The sequence below is a fragment of the Ochotona curzoniae genome, unplaced genomic scaffold, assembly GCF_017591425.1.
Source record: "Ochotona curzoniae isolate NIBS_2020 unplaced genomic scaffold, NIBS_Ocur_1.0 contig_430, whole genome shotgun sequence".
NCBI lineage: Eukaryota > Metazoa > Chordata > Mammalia > Lagomorpha > Ochotonidae > Ochotona > Ochotona curzoniae.
Window position 1 is genome coordinate 6,627,696 of NW_024466219.1, and position 12,580 is coordinate 6,640,275.

General features: G+C 43.0%; 1 protein-coding gene across 1 annotated transcript in view; it reads left to right on the forward strand.

Annotated features, from left to right (window-relative positions):
• CDC73 (cell division cycle 73) overlaps positions 1 to 12,580 on the forward strand; it is a 98,280-nt gene that overhangs the window by 14,959 nt on the left and 70,741 nt on the right. The window contains exons 6-8 of the mRNA XM_040985399.1: positions 619 to 707; positions 7,911 to 8,127; positions 12,381 to 12,479. Coding sequence (XP_040841333.1) covers positions 619 to 707; positions 7,911 to 8,127; positions 12,381 to 12,479 — 405 coding nt within the window. The remainder of the gene's footprint in view (positions 1 to 618; positions 708 to 7,910; positions 8,128 to 12,380; positions 12,480 to 12,580) is intronic.

Genomic DNA, 12,580 nt, shown 5'->3' on the forward strand with positions numbered 1-12,580 from the left:
ACCCACCTTTGGACACCCCGATGAAGCTGCTGGCTTTGGCGTGGTCTGTCTTGGCTGTTGTGGGCTTCTGGGGAGTTGGTCAGTAGATGGAAGATATGTCTGTCCTGACTCTTTGTCTGTCTATAACTCTTTCAAAAGAATACATTTAAAAAAAATCATAGAATGAATGACTAGGTAAGGTTTTTTGGAGGGAAGCTTACGAGATGTCCCTGGCTTAGGATGGTTCAGCTGGGATTCAGACTTTATGGTAATGGGCAGGTGACATGTATTCAGTAGGAGCTGTTTCACTTTTTATACATTCCATAATCTATTAAACATGGTAATGCAGGCTTTGGGTTGGAGGATTTTGGCTGATTGCAAACCAGCAAGGTAGGTGTTCTGAGCGTGTTGCCAGCTTTCAGAGGAAATACAACCCCATCAGGATGTTGAGTAGTGAGACTCAGTTCTGTGTAGCATGAGCCAGTGTATACTTACAATTGTTCTCTTTACATAACAGAATGGTTTTATGATTGGTATGAAAACAGTAATTGTTAGAGCTGTGTAGATGGGCATTTGTATAAGGCGATGTTAAGTGTCCTTAAATAAAATTTGAAAATACTAACCAGTCATCATTTCTAGGATGAAGAATGCGTGCGTCTTGATAAAGAGAGACTTGCTGCCCGTTTGGAGGGTCATAAAGAAGGGATTGTACAGACTGAACAGATTAGGTAAGGATTTCTTCAGTAGAAAGTAGGTTGTTCAGGTATTTGTAAACGTGTATAAGAAATGGGCTGTTAGGGCCTGGCACGATAGTGTAGTGGTTAAAGTCTTTACCTTGAACACGCTGGGATCCCGTATGGGCGCTGGTTCTAATCCCGGCAACCCCACTTCTCATCCAGCTCCCTGCTTGTGGCCTGGGAAAGCAGTCGAGGATGGTGGAAAGCCTTGGGACCCTGCACCCACGTGGGAGACCTGAAGGAAGCTCTGGGCTCCTGGCTTCAGATTGGCTCAGCTCCAAACGTTGCAGCCACTTGGGGAGTGAATTATTGGGTGGAAAATCTTTCCTCTCTGTCTCTCCTCCTCTCTCTATATCTGCCTCTCCAATAAAAATAATAAATAAATAAAAACAAAAGAAATAGGTTATTAAAGTGTTCTCTACACTTCACTTTGATCTTCCATTCATTATAGGCAGTTGTGCAAGGAAGTTCAGAAGCACACATTCATTGCTTTTTTTTTTGTAAGAATCGTTTATTTTTTTCTGGAAAGGCAGATTTACAGAAAAAAGGAGAGACCAAGAGAAAGCGCTTCCATCTGCTGGTTCACTCCCCAAGTGTCTAACACAGCTGGAGCAGAGCCCATCTGAAGCCAGGAGCTTCTCTGTGTCTCTCACATCAGTGCAGGATCCCAAAGCTTTGATGGGCTATCCTCTGCTTGCACAGGCCACAAGCAGGGAGCTGGATGGGCAGCGGAGCAGCTAGGACATGGACCTGCACCCATGGAGAATGCCAGCACTTGCTGGGTAGAGGATTAGCTGATTGAGCCTCTGCACAGTGCCTCATTGTTTGTTCTTTGAAGGCCCTTTGCCCTGTACTCCCCTGCACGTAGGAAGAGTTTATGGTTCCTCCAAGTCCTTTAGAGAAAAAAAGGAATAGTGGCATATAACTTAACCATGTCCTCCCATGTATTTTAAATATGTATGTTACTTATGTTTATAAGACCTAATGCTAAATTTAAGTGCTTTGAGTGGGTGTTACACTATACAGTTTAGGGAGTAAAGACAAGAAGGAAAGTCTGTAATTGTGCAGTGCAGGAGACAGTTCTTATCTAAAATATCTATTATTTATTTGAAAGGCAGAAAGAGATAGATTTTCCGTTTACTGGTTTGTTCCCCTGATGCGCACAAGAGCAGGAGCTCAGAAGTCAGTCCAGACCTCCCCTCTGGGGACTGAGCTCTGGGTGCTTCAGTCCGTGTACATGGACAGGGGAAGCTGACTCAACTCATGCTGCCCAGTAGGAGATGCAGGTGTCCCAGGGCCCTGCATAATTTTGTGTCAACTGCCCCTCCGCCCTGGCTCAGCCAGTTGTTTTTTTTTTTCTGAACCTGCAGTTTTCAGAACGTGTCTGGAACTTGTGGGTGTAGAGGGCTAACTGTACTCGTGGCTGTGGTTTATGATACAAGGACATTTGGAAGCCATTGCGCTTAACATGCGTTCTGGAAAGCCATCATACTGTGCCTGTTACCACATTGAGTTTTCTAGACTATCAACTTGTCAACCTGATTTATTCATATTATCAGATAATTTCTTATTGATCAGCAAGCTTTTTCTGGAAAATACCATGTTCATTCAACTTCCTGTGCCTGCTGATACCATTTCCATGGGGTCTGCAGCTATCAGTTCAGCTTATGGTGGGTCAACAAAGGTTTGGACAAGTAACTTTCATCTGTATTGAACGTATATCTTCTTTAGAACAATGTAAGAGATATTTATGTAGCATTCACATTGAATTAGGCATTGTAAGGAACCTAGAGTTACTAAAGTAAACGTGAAGATGTGGGTAGGCACATTGCGAGTACTGTGCCATTTTATTCAAGGACCTTGAGCACCTGTGGGCTGTGTTATCTGTGAGGGTCCTGGGACAGTCATACCCGTACACAGAGGGATGACAGCTCAGTATTTCTGGCTTTGCAATGCTGTGGTCTTCTGGCAGAAGGCCAGCCATGGAGGCTGTGTTAGCGCCTGGTCATGAGTGAACTTGACCTGCGGCCCTTGTTTGCTGACCACCCCCCCCCATTGTCACTATAATTAGGAAGGATCACTTCATAGTATTTCTTTGATGTGTTATGATCTTTGTTGAAGTTTTATCCAAACTTAAAATTTAATGCAGATTTTAAAAAGCTTTATTGATATATATATATAATTGATATAAAGCTAACCTTACATATTTAGTATAACTTTTTAAGTTTCTATGTGGATTTATGCCTGTACAATCATTATAATCAAGGTATTAAATAAAACATCACGTCTTCAGATTCCTGTGTACTCTCAGTCTCTGACTTGGCACCTGCTCTCGCTGCCTTCCTTGCTAAGGCAGCTGATGACCTCAGGTGACATCTGGTGTCTTTGTTTGTGTAACTGTTTAGAGACTTATGCTATTGGCTGTATCAGTAATTGATTCTTTGCATTTCCCTGAGTTTAGGTTTCCTGAATTTCCTTGAATTTCCCTGAATTTTCGGTTTCCATGTAAAACCCAGCTAGAACTTTGAGATTGAATTGAATTTATAGACTAGTCTGGGGAGAGCTAATGATTGTAACATTCTGAAGGGTAAATAAAATACAGTTCTCTGTTGGTTAGCAGAGGGATACTTCGTTTTTTAATTTCTCTCAACACTGCTTTATAATTATTATATAATATTAGACCTTTTAGTCATACTTACAAACATTTTATATTTTAATTCTATTGGTTTTTTTTTTTTAAAGATTTATTTCTTTTTATTGGAAAGGCAGATATACAGAGGAGGAGAGACAGAGAGAAAGATCTTCCGTCCGATGATTCACTCCCCAAGTGAACACAATGGCTGGTGCTGTGCCGATCCGAAGTTGGGAGCCAGGAGCTCCTCCGGGTCTCCCACGTGGGTGCAGGGTCCCAAGGCTTTGGACCTTCCTCGATTGCTTTCCCAGGCCACAAGCAGGGTCCTGGATGGAAAGCAGGGTTGCCGGGATTAGAACCAGTGCCCATGTGGGATCCTGGCACATGCAAGGCGAGGACTTTAACCATTACACTATCGTGCCGGGCCCTATTTTAATTCTATTCTAACAGGTATTTTAAAATGCCAGTTCCTGCTTATTTATTTCTTTTATAGAAATAACAGTTGGTTTCCACATATTGTATTCAATGATCACGGTAAACTCATTTCTGAACTGGGTACCTGGGTTCATTCTTCCCCTCCTTTTTATGTATGTATGTGTGTGAAAGACACAGAGTTAGAGCAGGAAGTCATAGAGCATGATGTCTCAGCCTGGTTGAGACCCCGCATGGCTGCAGTGCCGGGCTTTGGCCAGACAGGAGCCAGGAGAGCCTGCTGTTCTGGGTGGGTCTGCACGTGGCAGGCAGGGGCCCAGGTCCCTGGGCTGCCGACTTTGCTTTCCCAGATCCATGAGGATGAAATCCGACTGGAGACAGCACCTGGATGTGGGATGCTGGAGTGGCAAGCTGCAGCTCAGAGGGCTGAGGCTGCAGTAGCCGCTCTGTCGTGGGACCTTTTACTTTCTGTGTCTGTACGCACTGCTCTGTTGTCTGATTCAGTGTTGGGTAGAAACAGATTTTAGACATTCTTTTGTTCGAAGTGTTACTGGGAAAGCATCGTCTTTTATCATTATGTGATGTAGTTGTTTGGAGTAATGTATTTATGAGGTTAAGGAAGTCTCCCTTACTGTAGTCCTAGTTTGCTGAGTACTCTTTTACAATCAGAAATGAATCTTAGACATTGCTGAATTCTTTTTCTAATTCATTGGAATGATAATAAGCTTCTATTTTTTTTTATTAAGATGAATCTAAAACAGGTTTGAGAGTTGCTTTATGTAGCTAACATTCTGTTATAAAGTTTATCTTGGATAATATCTCTTGGTATTCAAGTCTAGGTTGTATTTTTAGCCTCTAGCATTGTAGTTCTCATCCTTGAAAGTTTGTTTTTCACTTTTAAAAAAGAAGACTTAACTTTATGGACATGGAGTGTGGTTACATTGAGCTGTCTCTGAGTTGACCTGGCCCTCCTTGTCGCTTCTGTTGTTCTGATTCTCTGGCCTTGGATACTAGACATTAGGTGGTTTATTGTTGGGGCACATTTTTGTGTTTTTCCAAATGTGTGTTCTGGCACACAGTTTAATCTCTTAGAAACTGCTCTTTGGTGTTGGCTTCAAGATGTGAATAATGAATGGTCAGTTGGTGTAATCAGTTCCCCCTGCTTAGCAGCACAGTTCTGAATATGCTTCCTTGCCTCGGGAATAGGAGTCATATATCAGGTACTGCTCAGTCTGTAGGTGCTGGGTGTTGTGTCAATTTCCTTAGCTACTGCTGTTACCTAGCCTTAACTAGTTTTACTGTTGTTACTCAGGTTTAACTAGTTCCTCACCCTATGTGCTGATCACTATTCTGCTGGATTACTCTGGGATTTTTTTTAATATTTATTTATTTTTCATTGTAAAGTCAGATATACAGAGAGGAAGACCTTCTGTCGGCTGTTTCATTCCCCAAGTGGCCGTAATGGCTGGAGTTGAACCAGTCTGAAGCCAGGAGCCAGATACTGCTTCTGGGTCTCCCATGTTGGTGCAGGGTCCCAAGTCCCTGGGCCATCCTCTACTGGTTTCCCAGACTGCAGGCAGGGAGCTGGATAGAAGTGGAACAGCCGGGCTATGAACCGGCACCCATATTGGATCCTGGCATGTGCAAGGTGAGGACTTTAGCCATTAGTGTGTTTTGGCCTGTGAATTCCAGCCACCGAGGCCTTGCTATGATTTCCACTCTATTTCCTCACATGAGGAGTTCTCTGAGCCTTCCCAGACTGCCTTCTGATGCCCTGTCTTGGAAGCTGTCCAGGCAGTAACGGCGGGGAGGCAGGAAGGCAGCACAGCACTGACCCTGTTGGTTTTTCATTTGACATCTAGACCCTCTTAGACCATCTTGCCTTGTGGTTTTCCTGAGTTACTCAGATTTCCTGCTTAATGCGGCGGGAAGAAAGAGTCCAGTTGCGCTGAGTTCAGTGCAGGCTGCTTACAGTTCAGAAGAGTGTTCGAGCTTGTAGGTTTTAGGGAATGTAGTACAGTGTTGTAAAATGAGTCAAATATGACCAGATGCATATTTAGCATGTGTGGTAAAGTGTCTTCCTACCTAATCTAAATATGATTAGTTCACCATATAATACTGTTGTATTTAAACCTGCAGGAATTTCTGTCCTTTATCCATATTCTGTGTAAAGTTATTTCAGGATTTTCGTCTTGTGACTAAAGTGATATTTTTGTCTACTGTTCTTTTTCTCTTATGAAAAAGGTCTGCTTAAAATTTCTCTTAAAAATCTGTTAGGTCTTTTTTTTTTTTTAAGTATGCTACCTACATTAACAAAAATGTAATACAAAATGCATTACTAGAACTAAAAAGATTTACATAATAAGGTTTCAATTATCCAAAAAGATAGAATTCTAAATTTAAAATATGTATAAAACCAAAGATTCAAAATGCTTAATGCAGAAAATAGTGCCATCATGGAACAAATTCATAATTAGTCTGCAGTGGCACACAAGCGTCTTTATCTGATAAGACAAAAAATGCTGTTAGGATATAGAGAACTTCAAAAACATAGTTAAATAAGATTATAGACTGGAAGGGAATAAGAGTTCTTCTCTACATGTCAAATGTATTTCATCTAAAAAATTCATTTTATTTCTGATGGTGTTTACATAGTTCAGAAGGATCAGCTGGTTAGAGTGGGGAGTGTTGAAGATTGGGGGAAATGGATAAGAGAACTGTTTCCAGTCTCCTCTTTTCTTCCTGTGTCTGGGGAGAGTGGGACGAGAATGAGAGAGAGCTGCTCCCAGCCGCACCAGTACCCAGAGATGGTAAATGGCTACCTGATGTCATCCCAGGGTCCTCAGTGTGGGACATGTTCTGAGAATACTGCTAAAGTGGTTTTCATCGTTCTAAGATGTTGTATGTTTCTCTGCTCCAAGGTTGAAGAAATCCCTGCAGGGGATTGGCCGACATAGTCTGCCTTTGGAGTCTTGATTCGCCCGGATACTCATTGTCCAAGCTTGTGCAGGAGAGCTCTCCAACTTGTTCTGTCCTCTTTGGTACTAGACAGCCTCTGCCGTCTTGAGCATGTGGCATGCCGTCTGCTGCACAGGCTTCAAAAACCAAAGGGACACATGCACTCCAGGCTCAGATGACCGATCCTGTGATTTTGCCCGTGTTTGGAGTTCTGAATCCCATGGACCAGTTGAGGGGAGTTCCCCTAAGGAAACCTTGCCAGAAGTGACCTTAGACCCGACTCCTGTGTGTGCCAGACAGGAGTTGCAGTTGCTGGGTCAGTTCTGTCTCCAGCTACATCTCATATCTTTTGCACAATCCCGTGGATGCTGTGGTCCACATCCCTGCCCACCACACACACCAGCAGGAACTGCAGCCCAATTGGAGCAATTCACAGTAACCCCCACCAGGCCTGCCCCCAGCCCTGGTTCCTGTGCATTCCTGTGCATTCCAGGACAACAGATTGGTCCAGTCTGTTCCATGTCCCATTTGGCTCTTGTACACATGAATATATACAGCCTAGCTCATCCTAACCAATCCTGTTTTCCAACCCACACTCATGCCGGTGGGTGTCATTGTCTGTCCAGCCAGGTTCACCCACAGCCCAGCAGAGGGGGTCTGTAGATTCTTCTTGTGTTATATGGAAGCCTCTGTTACCTACGTAATACATACCATAATGTACAGATTGAAAATGTTTAGATAAGTTTCAAGGAACAGGATGAATCTCATTTCTTTCCCATGTCCTGCCTTCTTACCAGCTGGCCTCTGTTTGTGTTTAATTTTTGTAATAGGTGAGGGTTAACTAATAAGTCTCAGAAAAGCGGAAAGAAGACACATCTGTATTAAAAAGTTCCAGCTCTTGGAGGGGACAGATGAAAATGTACTTTGTTGTACTGATTATTCTAAAAGTTAGTACTGGGTTAATACCTACATGCACCCTTCTTTACCTTCTTTATCTGTTAAAATCTTATGTGATTACAAAATATCAGCTGTCTCAGCTTTATACTTAGGAAGAAGGTCTTAATATTGCTACTCAAAATGTTTTTTACTAAAAGCTTGGAAATGTAATAAAATGTATGTGATGTGTTCAAGAAATCTTTGCTTTCAAAATTTAAAAAAGAATTTGCTTTTAGGTCTTTGTCTGAAGCCATGTCAGTGGAAAAAATTGCTGCAATCAAAGCCAAAATTATGGCTAAGAAACGGTCTACTATCAAGACTGACCTAGATGATGATATCACTGCCCTTAAGCAGAGGAGTTTTGTAGATGCTGAGGTAGATGTGACCCGGGATATTGTCAGCAGGGAGAGAGTGTGGAGGACACGGACGACCATCTTACAGAGCACAGGCAAGGTAACAGTGCTTTACTCCTTGGTGAGAGGGCTGCGCGCATGTGTTAACCCGTGGTAGGCTGTGGAACTGCTGCAACTTTTTTGTTGAAAGGAGCTTCTAGTTTTCACCCTTTGGAAGAACAGTAGCAGTACAAATTTCCTAGTGGTCGTTCTTAAGAATACAGCTGGGCCGGGGCTCAGTGAGTTTTAAGGTGCTGCTTGTGGTGCTGGCACCCCATGAGCGTTGGTTTGGATCCTGGCTCTGCTTCTCATCTAGCTCCCTGCTGATGAAATTGGGAGGTGGCCTAAGTTCCTGGGCCACTGTAGCCACGTGGGAGACCTTGGATAGAGTCTGGCTCCAGGGATTGTGGTGTTTGGGAGTAAACCAGTGGGTGTAAGCCCTCTCTCCCAATTCTGTAACTGTTCCTTTCTTTTCCTTTTTTTTTTAATTTTTAAGATTTATTTATTTTTATTGGAAAGGCAGATGTACAGAGAGGAAGAGAGACAGGGAGGAAGGTCTTCTGTCCGATAGTTCATTCCCCAAGCCACCACAATGACTGCAGCTGAGCCAGTCTGAAGCAAGCAGCCAGGAGCTCTTCCAAGTCTCCCTGTGGATGCAGGGTCCCAAGGCTTTGGGTCATCCTTGACTGTGTTCCCAGGCCACAAGCAGGGGGCTGGATGGGAAGCAGGGCTGCCAGGATTAGAACTGGTGCCCATATGGGATCCTGGTGCATATGAGGCAAGGACTTGTGCCATTAGGCTACCGTGCCAGGCCCTCAAATAAATCTTTGGAAAAATTTGCTTTGACTTGTTTTACTAAGTACTTAAAGTTGAGTTTGAGAGTCATTCTTTACAGTTCTGTGAGTAAACTTCCATTTTTAAAATTTTCTTTTCAGTAAAATAGGTTGTTACTCATTTTCAGTACCTGTTACAGGTAGCACTTTAATAATATTATGATTGATTTATTGAATCATCAGTTTTCACTGTTAGAATCTGAAACATGTAGTAGAGCAGTAAAATTAACTTTCAGTCATGAGTGTTGAGTTTCAGCTAAGGAGAATTATTTCCTTTGGACCCTAGGTGGCAGAATTGTACCATTTTTAAACTTAGTGTTCAAGTTCATAATTGGAAAAATGTTTGGTGGCTAGGTTTGCCTTTATGAGCATTCGTATTTAAAGAAACCCACAGCAAAAATTTTAGCTGGTAGTCCCTCTTTATACTAATTTGATCTAATTCATTTAAAAACTACTCTTCAGTTCCTACAGCTCAGTGGATTTGGTGGAGACCTCCGTTATTTACAGACATCGGGGGCCTTCTTTTTCTCTTGAGCTTCGAGAACAAAAGACCGAATCAGAGTTCCATGAGAAATAGAAGTACTTTTTATGCACTTATGTTATTGCTATATGTAGCCAAATGAAACAGCCTACATTTGTAATGTCATTTGTGAAGAAGTGTTTAAGCTTGACATAAGTTAGTGTCTCTCTTAGACCGTGTTGTGCTGCTTTAACAATAGCACAAACTGGACATTTGATTAATTTTCATTTAATATATGGTTGTTTTTTTTTTATTATTATTATTATTTTTTTTTTAAAGATTTATTTTTATTATTTTTTCATTGGAAAGGCGGATATACAGAGAGGAGAGACAGAGAGGAAGATCTTCCGTCCGATGATTCACTCCCCAAGTGAGCGCAACGGGCCGATACTATGCCGATCCGAAGCCAGGAGCCTCTTCCGGGTCTCCCGCGCGGGTGCAGGGTCCCAAAGCCTTGGGCCGTCCTCGACTGCTTTCCCAGGCCACAGGCAGGGAGCTGGAAGGGAAGCGGGGCTGCTGGGACCAGAACCGGCGCCCACATGGGATCCCGGGCGTGCCAGGCGAGGACTTAGCCACTTGCGCCACCGCGCCGGGCCCAATATATGGTTGTTTTTTCCCTTGATACAGATTTACCTGCATGGGGTCTCATCCCTTCTCCTCCTTCCAACCTGTATCCCTATATTTTCCCCTTAGTTACTACAGTCATTCATTTTGTTGTTAAATGTATCATTGTGTACATTAAATACAGTATAAATGTAGGAAGAGGAAGAAAATAAAATAACATAAAAGTATAATTAAAAATAGTGGTAGGGTCCCTTCATGCTGACTTAATTGGCTGATCGTCCTCTTATAAGCTCCGGGATCCCATATAAGTGCTGGTTTATGTCCTGGCTGCTCGATTTCACATCTATCTCCCTGCTTATGGCCTGGGAAAGTAGTGGGAGACGATCCAAAGCCTTGGGACCTGCCCAAGCTCTGTTGGACCCAAGTGAGCCATAGCTTCCATCTCCTGGTTTCCTTCCTGTGCGGTTGTGATGGCTGAGTGTGGGCTGGCCTGAAGCTTGGAGCTGGGATTTATCCAGTTCTCTGACATTGGTGGCAGGAGCCTGGGTGCTTGGCTCAGCTCACTGCCTTCCCAGGACCATTAGGAGGACGCCAGGTCAGCAGCTGCATAGCTCGGGCTTAGTCAGTGCTTGGATGTGATATTCTTGCTTTGAAAGCATGCCTTAACCCTGCTGTACCACCATGCCAGGTCCAGCTTTGGATTCATAAAGCCTCGTGGGATGAGTTTTTTTACAAATGATGGTATGAAGAAATACAACTTTGGGCCTCTGCTGGGTATAAGCGGGTTAAGCTGCTGCTGGTAGCCCACATTGTGCTGTTTCCAGACCTGGCTGCTTCAGTTCCTATGAAGCTCCGTGCTAATGCACCTGGGAAAACAGTGGAAGTGGGTCCGAGTGCTTGGGCCTGTAGTGGTGTACGCCCCTGGCTTAGCACTGGCCCAGCCCCAGCTGTTGGCAGCCATTTGGGGAGTGAACTGGCTGTGGAAGGTTTCTCTCTATCTTTCCCACATCCCTCCCTTCCCCATAACTCTGCCTTTATAATAAATAAGATATTTAGCTTGATGATGTTATATAAGACAACATATTAATATTTAGAAAGTGGGCTGAATTCAGTGGTTGATATTATCCAAATAACCCATGTATGTGGTTAGAAAAAAGTTGATTACAAGTGCAGGAAAGACCAGACTGGCAGATTTAAAAGTAATAACACAAAAAGTTAATGGGTGTGGTTCCACATTACAGCAACCATTAAGAGAGCCATTTTATTGCACTTTGGTGTGTATCAAAGAAAGATTTCTGTAATTATGTGAGAAGCTGTTAAATACTCCTCCTACCCGCTATCTATGTGAAGTTGTTTTTTTCTTTGCATTCTTGGATTGGACAGAATAATACAATAGTTACTAGAAGTAGGAACAACTATGGGGATGTAGCTGTCTTCTAGTAACTCAGGCATTAGGGCCCGGTGTGGTGGCCTGGCAGCTGAAGTCCTCACCTTGCATGCACCAGGATCCCGTATGGGCGCTGATTCTAATCCCAGCAGCCCCGCTTCCCATCCAGCTCCCTGCTTGTGGCCTGGGAAAGCAGTCAAGGATGGTCCAAAGCCTTGGGACTCTGCACCCTCATGGGAGACCTGGAGGAAGCTCCTGGCTTCGGGTTGGCACAGCTTTGGCTGTTGCGGTCACTTGGGGAGTGAATCATCAGACAGCAGATCTTCTTTTCTGTCTCCTATCTGTATATCTGCCTTTCCAATAAAAATAAATCTTCAAAAAAAAAAAAAAAACCTCATCTGTTAGGAAAATTTACAAAAATTAAAAAAAATTTTCTTATTTACATAGTTGAAAGGGATAGATGCCTGTGTGGGCCCCTGATTAGGGGGACAGATGTCTCAGCCCTCCCCCCCCCCCCACTCCGCAGGGAAGGAAATGGAGGGAGCCACTCCTTGCTGTCAAACTATGTCAGCACCCGGTAGTAAATGGGGGCGTGGCTTTGACATTAGATACCACGACGTGGGAAGAGTGGAGGGTGTTGCTTTAGTGGTTCTTGGTAGTTATGAGAAATCATTGAAACCCTATTGACAATGGATGATTTATTTACTGTAACCTTGGTTTTGTGTTTGAATAGACATTGAAGAGGAGTAACTTTGCTGCTAGCTGTGTGGTTTAACTAAAAGGCAAATACTGTAACTCTGTGTTCATAATCAATCTCCTTATCAGCTTCCCAGTCGTAGCTGGCTTTTTTTTTTTTTTTTTACTGAAATGTGTGTTGCCTTATTATGATATAGTAAGAGAAGAATTGATACAAAGAAAACTAAAATTCAGTCTTAAATTGTTTGCTAATTCAAATTGGTTGTATCGGTTTAATCCTAACTGAGCTTAATTGAAATTTATTTCTACTTTAGAATTTTTCGAAGAATATTTTTGCAATTCTTCAGTCTGTGAAAGCCAGAGAAGAAGGGCGGGCACCTGAACAGCGACCAGCTCCAAATGCCGCCCCAGTGGTAAGGTTCTTTGGCTGTCTGTGTAATCATCTTCAGGGAACTGTCTCTTGCATTTCATTGTTGTGGTTTTGCAGACTTTAAAAGAAAATCTTAGTTTTATA